Below are 17,643 nucleotides of genomic sequence, written 5' to 3' on the forward strand. Positions count from 1 at the left end.
ATCGATCGTCTGTGCTCTGGACTCGATTTGGACCAATGGGAGGAAGAGAAACCCGCATCGACCACGCCCCCGCATCACACACCCAGTACAAGGAAAGGGCAATCTACAGAGAAACCGCCTAATAAGTAATTGTTCCTTTTTCATGCCCATGTTTTATTTTATGAGAATGTTTAGCGTCGTGGGAGAGGAAAAGGGGGAAGGGAGGTGTAGTTCCGCTGATATTGAACGCAAGAGACGACTCGCCATGCAGAGAAAGATGAAAAGACTATTTCAAGAGAAGCTGAAGAGAAAGCAACAAAACCGCTTCAAATAAATCATTTGATTCTATTGTACAATAATAATTGCTGTACTCCGACTCAAATAATTACCCCTACTGCTATTTGAATTCGGGATTTTAGTTTTATTTTCGCTTTCCTTTGGGTTTCTTTTTCCCAATGGTAGACTTTGCGGCTTCGCTTCCCTCCCCGACTACAATAGTGCCTTCTTGCAATTCCTAATAATTTGTTATTTATCTTTTTTCAGGGCCACTTTTACTGTTTCACCTGTCTCGTCTCTTCTGGGGCTTCCTCAATCGTTTTCTGTGTTTCCATGTAGAACATGAGATCTCTGACTTGTTCTCTCAGCTCTTCGACTTCACGTGTTTGAACCGCTTCGCGTTGCACGCGAACCGATTCAAGATGCTGACACTTCTCTTGCCAGATTCGCTGGTTTTCTCTCAGGCACTTATTCAACTACAACAAAAGTTGCGTAATTAATTAATTATTTGATTGAACGATTGACCTACTTCCTTTTCTTCTTCTAGTTGTTCTGTGCACTTTGACAGTTTGCCTGCTAGCTATTTAGGGAAAAATGTAAATTGCACACTTCTAAACCGGGTATGCTTATCACTTGATTGATCTTTTTTTCTTGCACGCGTTTCTCCTTCTCGTGGTCCGCTATTTGACACTCAAATCGTTCGCACTGTTCCTTGCTCTTTTTCTCTATAGTGGAAAACTGAAAGAAGAGAGTGAGGAGGACTCAATTGAACGAAGTCCAACAAACCTACCTGGTCCAACGACTCCTTCTCCATCCTGGCCATTTTTTCTTCAAAGTAATGCCTCTGCGATTCGAGCTGGCTCGTCAAAAGGTGCGTATACTAGAACATAGGCTTAGAATAGATGGCACCTGTCTTTAGAAAAGGAGAGTAGCAAACCTCTAGTGTTAGTGAGTCGACTTTTTCTTCCATTACTTCGTGACCCTCGACTTCGACTAACTTTCCGTCGCCTTTGTTTTGAATGAGACGATGAACGTAATTGTCTGAAAACGGGGTTTTAATTAAATAGGGAAGAGAATGGAAGGACCCCACACCGCACCTCCAGTGTAATCCCAAACCCGTCCCGTTCCGAGTTGCATGGAAAATGTATGGTTCGTCGTTTCGTAGTGTTCGCGTGCGTGAGCTCTCAGATAACGTCCGCATCCAATGTAACCACATATAAGGCAAATCCAAATATCCTGTAGAATTGATTGACAAGTAGGGAGGGGAGGGTTCCGCTATAGCTTGCCTCTATTGCGTCGCACTGTGAGCACTTGTTGTCTGATAACGGTTCTGGCGATTGAGAGTAACGGCAAACAGGACAACTATGTGCGTTTTTTTTCTCTTTCAGTCGCGTATATACTAGGAACTTTGTTCTGTGATCTTACGTCGTGTCTTTCCACTGTTCTAAACAACTGCTGTGGAACGAATGATTGCACAGAACGGTGAGCACCGTGTTGACGGACTCGTCCTAGAGTCTAAAGTGAGGGGAGTGGATGACTCGAAAGTCTTTCACTTAGCGTACAAGTCTTTCGAGACAAACGGGGCACTTGGGCAGCTCAGTCAAGCCTTTGATTGGTCTCGAGGCTCCCTAAAAAAGAGAAGAATTACGTCATACGCTCTGTGGACTGCAGAGATGCCTTTGATGACTTGATTGCTTCTACTCGCGATACGAAAGCCAATTGGCAATACTAGAGGTAGTCTTGCAGTCAAAAATTATCACTGACAGCAATAGGTGACGTCATACTTTGTCTTCAAACGAATTAAATCGTTTTCCGTTGAACGTTTTCTTGAATTTTTTGGCCGCTTCCTGTCGAGGCAGAACGTTAAGCGAGCCCTGACCCTGGCTAAAGATCATCACTTCGTCTTTGAAACGATATAATGCCATGTATTGATTGGGACTTTCATCTCGAATAATGCGAACCAATTCAACAAGAGGCCTAACGTAAGAAAAGTGAGTAATTGCAATTTTTGATTGGTTATTCTTCACAGCAAAGCGGCAGTGAATTGAAGCAAGTCTCGACAGGACATTGTGGCCGGAACAGCGAGGAGACACACTTCGCGACTCTTCACGTCTTTGGAAGTCTCACTACTGTAGCACAAAGTAAATAAAACGAATAGTAATTATGAGTGTACTTATTACTTATTTCGGTAGAGATGCAGAAAACCGCGCGTGATTTCCACGGCCGGATTTCCGGAGAAAAACGATATTTCCCCTGGCGACGACTCGGTGAGCGGCGAAGTTTTTCCGCGAACCGCGTCTGGAAAAAAAAATGAAATTGGGCGAATGAATGACCGAATCGTCTCACTTGTCGTCGCCCGAAAGGTTTCGATTTTGATTGGGCTCATCGTTCGTTTCCCTATTGCAGCCGGCGTGTTTTTCTCGTCGATCTTCGTCGCTGCGTCTTCGCGCAATGCGGCAGCTCCCTCTAAAACGAGTATGAGTACGATATCTCTGGCTGTTCTCGCATTTTTACCTTGCAGGAAGCTGTCTGGCACTGTGGCATCGTCGTCCACTTCGAGTCGAATAGCGAAAGTGGACATAAAGCTAGCACAGTCCGGGACGCGCTAGTGCAATCCGGGAGATGTTTTGCCCTGGCAACCGAAACGAATCGTAGCGAAAAAATGGCTAGCCTCTGGGAATTGGAACGAGAACCGCCCATGAAAGCGCAGCGGCCGTCTTCGGCGCGAACGCAACGGGCTGAACACGTTCTAACGAACGTTTTCAAAGACATTCTATCGAACGACGGCATAGATCCGACAAAGATCAAGCGTCTGATTGTCACCCAAACAGAAGAGCCCGGCTATCATCGAAGATACGTTAGCCAGCTAAAAAACGTAAGAAAAAGAGCGAGAAAGCCGTATACTTACGGTCACGTAAACTGTGTTTTCAGATCGAGGACGAGCGCGAAAAGAAGCTCAAAGAGCTGGCGCACGTCGAAAATCATTTGATGCAAGCGTACGCTTTAGCGACGGTTGCCGACGAAAAACGATTAACGCACGCAACTCGAGATTGCGAGAATTTTTCTAGCTTGGGATTGCCTTCGAGTAATTTGGGCGAAAGAAACGCGATGACGTCAAAAATATTGAAATAATTTTTCATAGGCGAATTTTCTCTCGCGTCGCATTTGAACGAAGATCTTCTTCGACGTCATCACTTGGTAACGTTGTCGTCGATTTTGAAACAGCCACAGCCAAAGGAGGAGAAGCCGACCGGTAAAAAAAGACGTTTTTATATTAGTACTGTTTATAATTGGCTACATAGTTCCAGCTGTACCGCGTTATGCTCAACCTACAAACACGTCAAAAAATCACGAAAAAATTCGCGGTACGACTGCGACAAGAATTGAATCGAGTGGTGCGAAAATTAAGGTAGAACGAAGTCGCTATCTCGAGAGTGTTTGAGAAAAATCCTTTACTCCTTTACTCTCATTAGCCAGTGGCGTGGAAAGACACATTAGGTTCAAATGATCGACAGGAGGGAAGGGCTCTGTTAGCTCAGCTCGAACGCAAGGCCACGTACAAGAGAAATCCGCGATTCGCTGCCTCTTCGGTGGAGTCCGGTCTCGTTGATCCCACTACTTTTGTTGCTGAGCCTGCAGTGGTTTCTTTTGATGACTACTCTCCGGGGCAGTACTATCAGGTTGTTGTGGAGTCGAGTGGATGCTTTTACGCTAACCTTTTCTTTATCTGCAGCAAGTTGTCAAGGTTAGAAATGTGAGTCAGATTAGTCAACAGCTTCGTGTCATTCCTCCGGCTACACCGCACTTTTCCATCAGTTCCAGTAAGCCGATTAACGTAGTTTAGTTTTTGAGGAGACTCTTTTTTGAAGGTGAATTTCCTGGTGAAAAAGGCATCGTGGCACCCGGTCTTTTCTTTTCGTTTACCATCACTTTTGCTCCCAATTCTCTCGCCGATTTTGATGATCACGTCAAGGCAAGCTCCTTATTCAACAACAATGACGATGAGACTTCTATTTCAGATTCAAATGCCAAATGGGAATAGTCTGATTGTTGGTCTCGAAGGAAAAAGACTCGCGCCTAGTCTCTCATGTATGCCTTTGTATCTTTTCACTGGGGCAATCCTTGCTATCTAGTATCCTTTAGTGCCAACGAATTTGGATTGCGGTTATTGCCTTGTGGGTGGACGAAAAATTGTGGAAATTGAATGCTGTAATACCGGAGGAAAGGGAAAGTTTCGCGTTTTGCCTGGAACAGCCTCTCCGTCTGATGAATTCATGGTATGTACTGGACTTTGCGAGTCAAAGCGACAAGGATCTTTTCTAGGACTTTGGCTACGTTATGCTACCTCCGTTTGAATTTCAACCGGCGTGTTTTGAGCTGAAACGAAAGGAATCTGTTGTGATAAAGGTACGGAATAGCCAAAATTGTTCCCCTGGTTTAGCGATTGAAATTTAGATTATATTCACTTCGATGTCACTTGGAAAGCATTTCCAATCGATCAAAATCGTCACAGACGGCAATCACGTCAGAGAGCATCTAATCAACGGTAATCCCTGAAAAAATAGACGTCAAAATTTAGCCGAATAAAAAGTCGACAGGAGTGTGCGAAGAAGCAATCGTATCTTTCGCCAATCCTGAAGACTCAGACATAGTCTTTCCTCATCAGAATCCAACGGGTGTCGACCAAAGAGTCATATCCGTGACGAATCACTGGTCAGTGCGGAGAAGCGCCAACTTATTATTTTTGATTACCTGTTTCCTTTAGTCACGTCGATCTGCCGTTCTATTGGCTGTTGACTGTCCCTCCTTGCGTCCAGCCGGACGTGTCGCACATTCCCGGCGCGAAGGAGAGACCTTTCCACAACGTGTTTTCCGCCATGAAAGACACGTCTCTCGTCTTTTCTCTGTCTCCCCAGAGGGGTACACTATCCGGTCTAGAAACGATGCAAGCGATTGTCTCATTCCAGCCCAACGACGTTAGTAATAGATAATAGAATACGTCACTTGATAATACTAATAATTTTCTCGTTTCCAGGTTGGGGTCTTTTGTAGTGTAGCTAGTCTCGTGTTAGAGAACGTTCCCGAAGTGGTTTCTGACGATAAGGCTGTGACGAATCAGACTATCGATGTTGCATCTCTATTTCAGAGGCAGGCGTTGGAGATTCATTTGAAGGGAGTTTGCCACGTGAGTCATGCACTCAAAATCGCTTTTGTGACTGAGATCGTTTCCACAATGAAGGATTTTAATGTCGAGGCTGTTCCTCCTGTAATTCACATTCCCCGACGACTTCTAAGGAGCGAAGAGCATCGATTCCAATTCAAGGTTTGAAAGAGATAGACGAGAGAATGAAAAGAGGTTGTTATTCAAGTTGGGCAGTTGATAAACGGAAGCTATTCGAGCGTTTCGTTCGATTGGAACCCAGTCGATCATCCTCACGCACTATCGGTTGAACCGGCCACGGGAACTATAAGTCCGCGTTACCCTGCAACATCAGAAAGTCTCGATTATTTTTTCCTCAAAGGTTGCGGTGGAGAACGCGTACTGGAACTGGTGTTGTGCCCTGGCCCCTCGGGATTCCAAATAGCCACCGCGTTGACTTGCATAATATCCAGCAAACATCGCGTTGTCCTTCCTGTTCATGCAGAAGTCAAGGTACAGAGCAATCAATATGATTCTTGATTAATTCGTCTTTTTTTCTCTCCAAGGGGTCCGATGTTCGCATCGACTTGGCGTCTTTGTCCTTTGGGTTGGTGCGAATGGGCGAATCGGCTACAGTCGACGTACCTCTGCGAAATACGTCGTCGGCCCCGGCTCATTTTCATCTGGAGCAGTATCGAGAACAGGTAAGCGGCGTACGAAATATCTCTCCCGTCTTATTCAACGCCGCGCTGCCGAAAGATCTCCGAAGTGAGCTTTTGTCCACAAGACGGAGACATTCCTCCTTACGGGGAGATTGTCAGTAAAGCGACATATAAACCGAACCTCCGCAGAGAATTCTCATCTGTTGCTCGACTGTCAATTCAAGGCGGCGAGAACCAGTGAGAAAAATATTAGGATGGCGGCGAAATTTTAATTAATTTCCTTTCGAGATTTCTTACGATGCGTGGTTTGGCTCAGGCGCCGTCGGCCTGCCTCGATTTCTCCTCCGTTTATTTTGATGAACTGTTTCTCGGCGTGCCGTCGTCGAGCGAGCTCACGCTTCACAATCGGACGCTACTTTCGACGACGTTTCATTGGATGCCTGTTAGCAGCTGCAACGTTCTTTTGAAACGCGAATAAGATCGTCGCTTTTCCATCGTAGGTTCAGGGAGAAGATAGTTCGTTTTGTGACGTCAGAATCAGTCCTTCCTTTGGCGAACTTTCGCCGGGGGAAGCGAAAACGATTGTATTGTCAGTGATACCGTCTCAAGTGGTGAGATAAAAAACTTAGATAAATAAAGAGTTAAACACGTTTTCTTACAGAGACCGATTGACGATTTATTTGTATCGTGCAGCGTGGAAGGAATGCCAGAAGGTCCCCTATACGTTTCCATCGCAGCCAACGTATCCGACCTAACCGTTTCGTACGCGACACCAATGCCCGCGCAAATTGACGAGTAAATACTGAAGGTAGATCTCTGGATTTTTTCACGTTTTCCAATCAAGGGCTTCTATCGTTTTTGACAATTCTTTGGGACTGGAGTTCGCTTGCGAATGCTGCCAACCGGATTCCCAGCAGCGAATCGTCGTCATAAGAAACAATTCGGCAATCGCATCGTCCTTCACAGTGGAACCCGAAATTCTTCGGGCCGCTTTACCGAAACAGCAAACGTCGCCTGCCGGACAACATCGACCACTTCTCTCGCGAACTCCCAATCTGACAGATCCCATAAGCAAAATTCCGGACAAAAGTCAAGAAGGTACCCAGTACTCTCCAAAATGAACAGACCTTGCTCTTAAATTCATAATTTTCAAGATGTTTCTCGTCAGTATTTGTCGTCCGGTCACGGTGCCGTCGTCTTGATCGAGCCGTCTTCCGGACAACTTGCGCCCTTCGCCGAATGCCAAGTCGTCGTCTCCGCGTACGCCGACATGTGGGGACACTACACCGATCACATCACATTCGCGGTAATAAAACGCATGCATAAAGGTTCTTATTCTTGTGTTGAAGGGTATATGGGCTACATACAGGTTGTTGGCGTTCCCGATCCATTTCGAATTCCTCTCTCCGTCGACGCCATCGGTTCGCCGCTGTCGTTTCTCATCGGCGGAAGGAGTATCCAGGACGACGATTATCCCACGCTGAGGTCAGATTATTTATTGAAAGTAGGATCTGCAACTATTTTGCTAAATCAGGTTTGGAGCTCACGTACCGCAGGACGATCCGATTAAAAGGAGCGTTCGAATTAAAAATAGGGGGCCAACAGGTACGTTCAATATTCGTTAATTAATCAAACGACCAATCGCGACGATCTATTTCAGATATTCGTCTTGATTGGTCTATGTTTTCGACGTCTGATTCTGCGTTTGACGATCAATTAATTGACATGAATTTTTGGCTCGGTGATCCGTTTCCGCTCGTTCTTCCCAGTGGAAAAGCCGTCGAAAGTGTCGCAAGTCTCGACAATGATCTCCTACGCGTCGACGTCAAGAACCACGAAGGAAACAAAGACGCTGACCTTCCTTTCACTGTCGAGCCAAAGCAGATGGTACAGCCGGACAGGAAAGCTTCATCAATATTATTTATTTGCTCTTTGTTGACTAGACGGTTGCCGCTCGAAGCCAAGCCATTGTCCAAGTTAGTTTTAGCACGCGATTGGAGTCCGACTCGAAGGCTTTTTCGACCTGCTTCGACGCATTTTCGCTGGCTCATTGTAACATTGACAAAGAGGTGCGTGCATGTAATGTATAGGCATGCATGGCGCTCTGATCCCATATAGGACCCCGCGTGGGTGAAGAGACGCCGGGGAGTCGACGTTGTTCCACTGAAATTAGGAATAACGGGAGAAATTCGCCAAGCTTGGTACGTATTGAAGTAAAAACTTTTAAATTTTGGGGATGATCCTTTCTTAGGTTGGACGTGGAGGCTGATGATGATGAGGGACTTGTATTCGAGGCTCTAGCAAGTGATCTGCTAAAGGAAGATCAGGTAGGATTGCCGGAATTTCTGCTGAGCTCAGCTGACGCTCGTATTTCAGTTGGCCAAGCAGGTCATGAAAGTCCATTCTATCAAACTGAGAAATTCGAATCCTAATTCGTTGACATTCACTCTGGCGTCCGATGCACCCTTTAGGATCGTCAACCGAGACCAACTGGGCGGAAGTGAGCCGATTACGGTTCGATCGCAAGCAAGCATTAAAGTACGGCGTCAACGAATTCATTTCTTGAGCGCGTCCGCTCATTTATTGGTACAGGTTCGACTCGGATTTTTATTTACATCAGAAACACTCGAAAACGTTAAAGAAATTAGAAACGGAGTCGTTCTACCCGGCTATCAATTTGAGTCAGACTGGCTTCAAATAGGCAAAAGACTCTGCATATCATACAGCAACAAAACAGTACAGGTAACGAGATAAAAAAGATTGCTTCTTCCCGTTTGCTTAATTCTTTTCTAGGACTTGGATTTGCAAGCACGCGTCGCAATTCCGCACTTGGAGCTATCCCAACGACGCGTCGACTTCGGCGTTGTCCTCGTAGGCGAAACCCAACCCAGCACGATCTCGCTGTGGAACGCGAGTCTCAGCGACAGCCAATGGACGCTGGCTCCCGTCGAAAGCAACGCCGCATTCCAATGCAGCCCGTCTCAGGGAACACTGGAGGGCCACAGGACGAACGTGAGTGCAAATAAAGCCGCGCTGACGTTTCACTTCACGCCCAGGTACACAGGGGAGAAAGAGAGTGGTGTTGGATATATATTATTATGCTTTTTTAGTGCGGAGGGATACACAACGGCTAAGTACGTTGTAAGTGGCATGTTGACGGAACAGCCACTACTGATTGAACTCGAAGGCCGAGGCTCGTACGATGAGACATACAGTCGTCCAATAACGAAAACGAAATAAACCAAATATTTGTCAGTAAGTTTTATGTAAAAAATAGGATTGTATCATATTTTCACGACGTCCGATGAATGGCAACGGAACCGTAGTCGGGCTTCTTACCTCCTCCCCGTCTAGAACAGGCGAAAAGTTATTTACTTATAGGAATGCGTCTTTCTCGTACAACGTCTGCGATCGAGATCGCAACGATTGGTCGCCGTGAATTTGGACGGATCGCTTGGTTGGTTTATAGACGAATGCGATGCCAAGGAACAGCAAAAGGGCGAGACACAGTGCTATAGGAATCGTCAACGCTGGAAAAGATGAAAATAATGCACGGTAAGAAGACAGCGGTTTCTGAACCTAAATTTGGACAGAGATTGTCCCGAGGATTGGTCGAATTGTTGTCCTTGCACGTCATTAGGATTATCCGGGCGGTTTACCGTAACTCGGAAAATGGCGAAACAGTGCGTTTTGAGCTATCGCGGCGCTCTTTTCGTCTTTTTATATCCTATTTCAGGTACGGTCTTATACTGAAGAAAAAGAAAGCGGTCGTGAGGCCCCCTTTTCAGCGACCGAACATTTTCGGCGACGATTCGGGCGACGAAGGCGTGCGTACAAACCCGAATTCGTTCTAGTAATTGATCGCTAATCGAAAGCATCTAACAGGATGCCGCCAAGGCGAAAGCCTTAGTGAACGAGACGGTACGACGAGAATCGGCGAAAAATCTACAAAGCAAACAGGTAAGAGACGAGAATTTGATTTTGAGACCAATTTTAGGACGTTTTTCCTGCCGTGTGCTTCAGGTGCAGAGGGAAATGATGAAAGCGTTGAATGACGATCCGACGATTTATGATTACGACGGAATTTATGACGCAATGCAGGAAAAGAAGAAGGCTGGACTGTCGAGCAGACTGGAAAAGGATAAGAAGGTATTCAATTAGAAAAACTGCACGATTCAATAGTTGGGCGCTCCTTTTTTTTTCTAGCCGAAGTATATTGAGAAGTTGAAGAGAGCAGCGGAGAAAAGAAAGATTGACTACGAGAGGATGGTTGAGAGAAAGGCACAAAGAGAACGAGAAAAAGAAGGGGACGAATTCGACGACAAAGAAGCATTCGTCACTACAGCGTAAATTACACCAAAATCTCAAGACCCTATAGGCATCTCTCTTTAGGTATAAGGAAAAAATGAAGCGGCTGGCCGAGGAGGAGGAAAAGGAGAAGAAGAAAGATGCCGTAGAAGGTAGGAGAATTATTCGATGATACTAATTATTAATTAATCAGTGCTCCGTCTCCATGTACAGCGGCTAATGATGTCATGAAGCAGCGCGATCTCAGTCGATTCTATCACAACCTTCTGCAGCAAAACGTCTCCAAGGGAGCATACAACGTCCAAGGAGCCGAAGATAGAAAAGACACAGAAAAAGAAAAGCGGACCGAAGACGTCAAGGAATCGAGTGCCGCTGAAAAAAACAGACCACAGGAACCACCACCACCACTTGAAAGGTTGCCAGACAAGTCAAACAGTGACCATGGAAGCGACGACGAAAGTGACCGAAATTCAACTAAGGATGATGACGAAGAGCCCCAACGTGACGTCCAAAGGACTCCTTCTCCTTCTCCTCCTCCTCTTCCTCCTCCTCCAGCCCCACCTGAGCCAGAGCCAGCCAATCCAAAAAAGATCGCGCGGCGCAACACGGATACGTCCGTATCCGCTGCGCGCGAACGATATCTCGCTAGAAAACAAGCTACTGTTGCTAATGACTCTGCCCCCTCGTAAGCGAATTGAATTAGCCGCGTGGCAACGTGCCACTTTGTTGTTACCGCACGCTCATTGGTCAAAACCTCCCGCTTATTTCGCTGCATTCGTTTTCTCCGTTTCTTGGTTGGTACAACGACCGCGTCGTTGCGCCGCGCCTTCTCGCAGTTTGCGTGCGCGTGTGTGTAAACGAGCGCGCTCGACTCTCGTGATGAATCAAGTGGAATTGGAGAAGATCGTCAAGCGATCGCTTCTCGACGCTGCCGCGCGATCGATCGAAAGTTCAAGTGGCGGCGGCGGCGACGGAGACGATGTCGTCGAGACGGCGCTACGCGACGAACTCGAACGACGCGAACGCGATCTTATTCTCGCCGGCGAAATCGGCACCGCTCTGCTCGAAGCGAATCGCGCTCTACAGGAAACGAAAGCCGAATTGCAGGACGAATGCGCTCGACTTCAGAAGGTACTGTACGCGATCACTCGCGTGCACTTCGCTTGGCCCGCCTCCCGAACACACGCCCCTCGAAACTCCTATCGCGACCCATTTCGACCCCGTGTGCGCTCGTTTTGATACCCAATCGCTGTTCTAGCGTTTTTGTTGTTAAATAGATTAGATTCGCTTGTTAGAGCGCTTAGAGAACGTCGTTCTTTCGCGTTTTTCGTCCAGGAGGCGTTGTCGTTTCTTATCTATTCATTTCCGGGGGGTGACGTGTTTTTTTTCGTTTCGCGCAGGAAGTCGAGCGCGAACGAGTCGACGGACAACGACGACTGACCGAGTATTCGTTCGACGTGCAGCGCGATCTCCAACAACTCGAATGCGACGCACGTCAGCTCAAGGCGACTCTCGACGCCGAGCGCAAGAGCCACGAAACGAAGCAGAATCGACTCAAGTCGTGCGCCAATGCGCTTCGCGACGAGAACGAGCGACTCCAGGAAGAATTAGCGAGTGTAAGTCATTTTCCCGGGGAGGAGTACGTGCGCGGGCTGACAGCAGCGCGGGGGCGCGGTTTTCTTTGTTGCGCAGGTCGTCGACATGCAGAGACGCGATAAGGCGAGATTTCAATGGCAAACGTTGGAATTGCAGCGCGCGGAGAAGGACGTCGACGAAATGCGTTCGGAATTGGAGACGCTGGAGAAAAATGTTTGTGATTGCGTGGGCGTGGGAGTGCGAGGCATTTTGGAGGTGGTTCTCTTTAGAATGCGGATCTCCTTGAAGCCAAGTTGGCATTGGAGGAGGACTTAAGTGCGTGCGACGACGAACGCGATCGATTCTCTCGACGCGTTAAAGAGTTAGAGTCCCAGGTGGTCGAAGGTGGAGAGGAACGAGATGAGCATAGAGCTAAGGTGGCAGCATCGACGTCATTTTTCAATTGTAATAATTATTTGCTTCTGTAGATTTTGGCTCTCACTGTCGAGCTCAACGAGACTCGGCAAATGCGGAAGGAGTTGAATGAGAAGCTCGACGAACAGATTCTTCAGGTTTGAATGACGGTCGGGTTTTAGTTATTTTTCTTTATGATTTTTTTGCGCTTAGAATTCGCTTTCCAAACTGGATTGCATTGACGGATCTCTCAAGGCCGAAATAGAGCTGAGCTCCCTAGACGATAATGATGCGGCTCTGAGAGAGGAGAGGGACAGACTTAAAGAAACGTTGGTTCTTTGTCATCAGGCACTGTAATACCTTACGTTTTATTTTAGAAATTTAACTCTGCAGAGTGAATTGGAGAATCTTGGGCAGGAAGTGAAGCAGATGGAATCTCAGTTATTAGTTGTAGTACAGCAGAAGCTTGACTTGACGCAACAGTTAGAAGCGTGGCAGGTCAGTTTTCAGATGGTTTGCACTAGCATTCTAGTTACCTTGATTCATAGAATGATATGGCCTGTATGGTAAGAGAACAAGTGCGCAGACGACTTGACCAGCAATGTGGTCAAAAGAAAAGACGAAACTCCTCTGTCGGGAGAGAAAATCAATGAAATCGCTACTGATGGTATGTAAGCCGTTTTTATTTCATGTATTTATATTGCCAATACTTTCCAAAAACTCTTGGAATTTTTAGAACGTTTAATCTAGTAGACTTGCACGCCTTTGCGTTGCCAGCTTTCCAAGTGTATCCGAGTAGGGTAAACGGCTTTTTGTCGTTCTTGCTCAAAAAGCCGGTCATCCTATAACATACGGGCATGTCCTAAATTCAATAGTTTTTGTTGTCCTTCGCTAACGAGAGCTCAGACGTCTCCTCACGTTCGTTTGTCGTCACGCCGACAGTCCTATGGAAGGAGCTTGTTGTTGCTTTGCTGCCCGGTCTTCGCTCCGTTCTGGACCCCGGGAGAGGACCTCAGACGTCGGACTGAGTTTTACTCGTCTCCTCACGTTCGTTTGTCGTCGCTACGCCGACAGGCCTATGGAAGGAGCTTGTTGGCGCTCCACTTCTCGGTCTTCGCTCCGTTCTGGACCGCGGGACCTCAGACGTCGGACTGAATTTCACTCTGCATCGCGTTCTTATTGAATAGGCTTCGTTGGATCGTCGTTGGATCTTGCAGTGAGTTTTGGTAGAAGGGACTGCTGACGTCTTTCCTTAGGTGCACGGCTTTGCATTTCAACTCTGAGCCAAGCGTATGAAGAGGCTCTGCCACAGATGGAGCTTGTCTCGATGCCGTGCTAAAATCCCTTGGAATCACGGTGGCGACCTCCTTGTTTCTGGATGGTCGGCAAATCCACTCCCAAGGGCCTCCGAGGCCAAGGAGGTTAAAGAGGCTTTACCTCTGTAGCAGGGGCCGATAGAGTTGGCCTCCCCACTATGGTGAGACGCGGTGGGTCACAATAGCGGTCCCCTTGGATAACATGGGTGGCGGACTCATATCCGAGGACGCTTCACTCCCAAGGCCATCTCCGAGGCCAATTGAGGATAAAGAGGCCGTACCCCGTGCCCCGTGGGTAAACCGAGGCTCCGGGCTCTGTCCACCAGGGAGCGTGGGTGAATCGCTCCCCCGATTTGAAGACGCCGAGAGGATGATATTTTTTGTTTTGTGCAACTTCCGGTTTATTTCCGGGTTTATTCAATAAATTTCGAACACGACTCACGCCTTCTTGTTTCGTCGCGGCCTACCTAACAACGCGCATGACTAACACACTCGCGTGCGTGCTGTTCCCATGCACCCATGCACTACAACTATAACTCAGCCATTACAGCTAGTCATATTTTTCTTCCTCTGGAAAGCGCCGCATGATCCTTATCCTTATCCTTCACGTGGGAAACCAAAAGTGACTTCCGTGGCCGTACAAAATAAAATCCTTTCTTTTTCTTGGACAACCGAACGTTGGAAAGAAGACGCCATGGCTTCTCTTTTGGTACGTTCAAGGCTCTGCAGCATGTCTTTTCTGCAGAGCCGCTTTTTCGTTGGATATCCAACCATTCATTAAACAGGCCACAGATTGTACCTGCCAAATAAAAATATGATAGATAATGCACGAGATTTGACTATGATTCACCTGATTGAAGATCTTGCCAGCGTACAGCATCGTCTGAAGGCCGAGCTCGCCCCACCGCACCGAGCAGACCAAAACCAACATTTCATTTCCGTCACTCAAATTCCAAACATCTTGAGCGACCCCATGAACTGATTGGCCGGAGACGCGATTGACGACAGAATAACTTTGTCGTCCTCCGCTAGGCTACGCCGCCCACGCCGCCCACGCGCTTTGACAAAATGAAAATTGTCGCCGAACGTGGGGTCCGTCCGATGACGGATGGCGGACCTCGTACGTGCCGTCGGGAATTTGGCGTTATTCTTTCCTCTCGTTCGTTCCCACCAGACACGGGTCAGATCGAACTCCTTTAGACGATGAGCGATCAAACGACCGACGTTTGTCGCCGCGGCGACGTCGCTTGTCTTGTAGAAATGGCGCGCGAGGGCGCGCGAGCGTGTCGACGCTTCGGCGACGATTGTACCGCTTCGATGATTCACTGTAGCCGTTGTGTGACGATTGCTTACGATTAGATTCAACCTAGAAGCACTGTCGCGATTAGAAAGGAGTCGATTTGTGCTCGTTTTCGACCTGTGGTAGTAGTCGCTCCTCGTTTTCTCCAGCGCGAAGCCGCGTTGCTTCGTTTCTAAAGCCGTTTGTTCGAGATTGCAAGGATTGCGCTTTTCGTGCTGTTGCTGGGCGAATCGGCGGCTGCAGAAGGACGAGAAGAGCGTCGTTCGACGCAACGTACGCCATTTTGAAATCAACTCTCTGAACACGTGCGAGCGAAAATGAAAGAACCGCGCCGTGCTTACTGTACTGTGTACTTGCCTTATACGAAGCGTAGATGTAGAGGGCTAAAGCTTCTTTTTTCTTCGCCATCTTGGCTGCGTCACGAGCGTGAAGCGTGATTTCTATAAAATGCTGACAGGGCTGCTGACAGGGCTTTTCTCAAACCGGTAATGAAACCGGTTTTGTTTGGCGCCTGTATTTTTTCGGACCAATCAGAGCGCTGGATTAGCCCCACGTGACTCCGACGAACCAATGAGCGCGGTGGGCGGAGCTACACGGTTCAAAAGCGAAGAGCACACCGATTCTCCTTCAGTTGCGGCCGAGGGTGGATGCGTCGCGGAGCAATCTGCGTCTCGTTCTTGACGGACTGGCTCGGGAGCTTTGGCAAAAGGCAAGTCTGGGTCGTTGGATCAGCGTGGCCCACGGTTTATCCGTGCCGGAGCCTGTAGGCAGGGCGAAGGGGGGCTTCGGCCTCGGTACACGCACTGAGCATAAAGATCGCCAATGTCTTATTGTGCCAATAAGCACGACCACGCGCTAGGCTGAGTGTGGTACGGCTTAGAGGGGGTGTTCATTACGGTCTGGTTGCCGGCACTTTTCTCACCCGGCGGCACGATTAGACGGAGGATGATCTGGCTCAGGTGAATTCGACTCGGCATTGCACTGTCTTTCCTGTCGACTCCTACAAACAGAAGTCGGCCGTCTCCATCTCGCAAGCGCCGGTTCTTCTCAGCGGAAGACATACCGAAGCGTTTGGTACCACCGCGCCGGGGACTCGGTATCAGGGGCCGACTCTACATCCAGGCGGGTACTGATTGGGCTGGCCGAGGACGCCGCGACTCGCCCTAACTTTTTGGAACGGGTGGCCATTGCTTTGCGGTGGCTGCCTTGAGCTACGAAGCGTCCGAACCTCCCCGCGGTGTAGCTCGGGTAATGCTAATACGGACGCACAAAAAAGGTACGTAAAACGATTACTTGACAGCGAATGATCTTCTTTTTTTAGGTGTAAAGGCGTCGCTGACGAAAAAAAAAGATGGTGAATTCGAAGACTCGGACACCCTAGATGTGCAGTGAAGCGTGAGCGAAAAGCATTGTAGAATTAACTGTGTTTATTTTAATAGAACTTTGATTTTATTGCGTGTTTATTTTAAATAAAATTTTTGATTTTTACTGGGTCCAAACGCACTGTCGTGCATCATCGTGTCAAACAAGGCTCTTCTTTACGAATGCGCGGCCTTCTCTTGTAATTCAAACTCGTGCCTACGAATCTTCCATTTGCACTCACCAATAACAATAGGTTCCTCCAGAGTTTTTTCAACAAAAGTAATATGACCGTTCTTCTCAACCAAGATCACGGTAGTGGTCCTACAACCACACAGAAAGGCATTCAAAGTCCGTTCAGAAATCATCAAGAAGAAAGCTCACCTTGTCCCATAGGCACTCTCTGGTTCGCCCTTTCTCTGCACACCCTTGATAAATAACGAACTGCTCCATTGCCTCCACTCTTTAGGAAAGAAGGCAGGAAGAGCGGGAATTTTATCATCAGGAAAATGACTAGAGATGTTCTGTGTAAGGCTGGCCAGAAGAAAAAAGCTTTACCTGGTCTCATCCGCTGCCAAGGCAAGCATCTGTTCAATTAGCTCATCTTTTGGTGCGTTCTTTTGAATGAGGTTTTGTAGCCTGTCTTTTCCGTAGAGGAGCTTTTTCGTTGGATGTTCCAACCATTCATTGCACAGGCCATAGCATGTACCTGTGTCAAATAAATCAAAATTTGATTATGCATGAAATTTGACTATGATTCACCTGATCGAAGATCTTGCACCTTCTCAACGTCCTTGCAATTCGTGCAGTATGCCATTTCAACAGGTTTTCCAAGACTAAATCAAATGCATTTACTATTGGTACCTAGATTTCGTGATGAAAAAAAAACAAAATACCGTAGATCAGCCAGAACCAAGTTAAATCCGCCATAGTCACTTCCTTTGGCGGACAATTCCGCTGCAAATTGACTGGGAGACGAATCGCCTTCCAAGTATTCCGCAACCAGCGTGCCTCTGCTCAGCTCCGAAATCTTGAGATCGGTGCGTAAATTCGTCACCGCAGCAAAACGGCCCGTTTTCGTAATACCGAGCCACGTTCCTCCTTTCAGGACATCTTTTCCTACGTTAGAGAACTGGTCGGTTATTGTCTCTTTGCTTCACGAACTACCGGGCACCCGCTAGAACGGTTTCTCCTTCCCAGAAGTGCGCTGGCACGGCGGGACGCGCGAAAAATTCGTCTCGATTTGCCAGCAAGACAAATCGATACGGCGACGCCTGCTCCGTGTCGTCGACCCTCCAGAAAATAACACACATT

At 47.7% G+C, this 17,643-nt stretch overlaps 5 protein-coding genes and 1 long non-coding RNA gene across 7 annotated transcripts; 3 read left to right on the forward strand and 3 right to left on the reverse strand.

Annotated features, from left to right (window-relative positions):
* Positions 1 to 304: 304 nt before the first annotated feature.
* Positions 305 to 2,858, reverse strand: LOC136187166 (BRCA1-associated protein-like). Of its 2 annotated transcripts, none has more exons than XM_065974711.1 (17): positions 2,770 to 2,858; positions 2,602 to 2,721; positions 2,436 to 2,553; positions 2,283 to 2,381; positions 2,154 to 2,232; positions 2,040 to 2,102; positions 1,933 to 1,983; positions 1,818 to 1,883; positions 1,681 to 1,763; positions 1,542 to 1,617; positions 1,353 to 1,491; positions 1,193 to 1,296; positions 1,046 to 1,135; positions 889 to 993; positions 785 to 835; positions 543 to 731; positions 305 to 493 (listed from the first exon to the last, which is right to left on the reverse strand). In XM_065974711.1, exons 1-17 carry the CDS (start codon positions 2,834 to 2,836, stop codon positions 401 to 403), a joined length of 1,593 nt encoding a protein of 530 aa, XP_065830783.1. In that variant the 5' UTR covers positions 2,837 to 2,858; the 3' UTR covers positions 305 to 400. The 2 variants fall into 2 exon arrangements, with proteins under 2 accessions (XP_065830783.1, XP_065830781.1); XM_065974709.1 differs by having other exon boundaries at positions 2,283 to 2,384.
* A 16-nt stretch (positions 2,859 to 2,874) lies between these two features.
* LOC136187147 (deleted in lung and esophageal cancer protein 1-like) lies at positions 2,875 to 9,350 on the forward strand. Its single transcript, XM_065974679.1, has 34 exons — positions 2,875 to 3,130; positions 3,187 to 3,340; positions 3,398 to 3,508; positions 3,558 to 3,664; positions 3,729 to 3,935; positions 3,989 to 4,076; positions 4,125 to 4,228; positions 4,275 to 4,344; positions 4,399 to 4,532; positions 4,579 to 4,662; positions 4,711 to 4,801; positions 4,854 to 4,968; positions 5,021 to 5,231; positions 5,291 to 5,440; positions 5,495 to 5,578; positions 5,633 to 5,726; positions 5,778 to 5,908; positions 5,962 to 6,099; positions 6,155 to 6,294; positions 6,346 to 6,499; positions 6,558 to 6,668; positions 6,719 to 6,852; positions 6,902 to 7,155; positions 7,212 to 7,363; positions 7,427 to 7,542; positions 7,592 to 7,662; positions 7,718 to 7,944; positions 8,001 to 8,126; positions 8,176 to 8,258; positions 8,309 to 8,384; positions 8,434 to 8,595; positions 8,650 to 8,799; positions 8,851 to 9,113; positions 9,168 to 9,350. The coding sequence occupies exons 1-34, from the start codon at positions 2,918 to 2,920 to the stop codon at positions 9,295 to 9,297; spliced, it is 4,635 nt and encodes a 1,544-aa protein (XP_065830751.1). The 5' UTR covers positions 2,875 to 2,917; the 3' UTR covers positions 9,298 to 9,350.
* LOC136187190 (uncharacterized) lies at positions 8,746 to 9,725 on the reverse strand. Its single transcript, XR_010669861.1, has 3 exons — positions 9,637 to 9,725; positions 9,458 to 9,587; positions 8,746 to 9,407 (listed from the first exon to the last, which is right to left on the reverse strand). It is a non-coding gene; the product is annotated as an uncharacterized lncRNA (long non-coding RNA).
* Positions 9,703 to 11,102, forward strand: LOC136187181 (nuclear speckle splicing regulatory protein 1-like). The gene is made up of 7 exons (XM_065974731.1): positions 9,703 to 9,740; positions 9,794 to 9,884; positions 9,943 to 10,017; positions 10,081 to 10,206; positions 10,264 to 10,403; positions 10,450 to 10,517; positions 10,579 to 11,102. The coding sequence occupies exons 1-7, from the start codon at positions 9,730 to 9,732 to the stop codon at positions 11,052 to 11,054; spliced, it is 987 nt and encodes a 328-aa protein (XP_065830803.1). The 5' UTR covers positions 9,703 to 9,729; the 3' UTR covers positions 11,055 to 11,102.
* A 33-nt stretch (positions 11,103 to 11,135) lies between these two features.
* Positions 11,136 to 14,107, forward strand: LOC136187178 (BICD family-like cargo adapter 2). Its single transcript, XM_065974727.1, has 8 exons — positions 11,136 to 11,496; positions 11,766 to 11,981; positions 12,058 to 12,174; positions 12,231 to 12,377; positions 12,429 to 12,512; positions 12,568 to 12,683; positions 12,732 to 12,852; positions 12,903 to 14,107. Exons 1-8 carry the CDS (start codon positions 11,245 to 11,247, stop codon positions 13,005 to 13,007), a joined length of 1,158 nt encoding a protein of 385 aa, XP_065830799.1. The 5' UTR covers positions 11,136 to 11,244; the 3' UTR covers positions 13,008 to 14,107.
* A 2,401-nt stretch (positions 14,108 to 16,508) lies between these two features.
* On the reverse strand, positions 16,509 to 17,642 carry LOC136187314 (transport and Golgi organization protein 2 homolog). The gene is made up of 6 exons (XM_065974893.1): positions 17,504 to 17,642; positions 17,226 to 17,448; positions 17,092 to 17,165; positions 16,888 to 17,038; positions 16,714 to 16,842; positions 16,509 to 16,653 (listed from the first exon to the last, which is right to left on the reverse strand). Exons 1-6 carry the CDS (start codon positions 17,640 to 17,642, stop codon positions 16,509 to 16,511), a joined length of 861 nt encoding a protein of 286 aa, XP_065830965.1.
* Between the last annotated feature and the right edge of the window lies 1 nt (position 17,643).

Source organism: Oscarella lobularis, chromosome 5 (assembly GCF_947507565.1).
Source record: "Oscarella lobularis chromosome 5, ooOscLobu1.1, whole genome shotgun sequence".
Taxonomy (NCBI): domain Eukaryota; kingdom Metazoa; phylum Porifera; class Homoscleromorpha; order Homosclerophorida; family Oscarellidae; genus Oscarella; species Oscarella lobularis.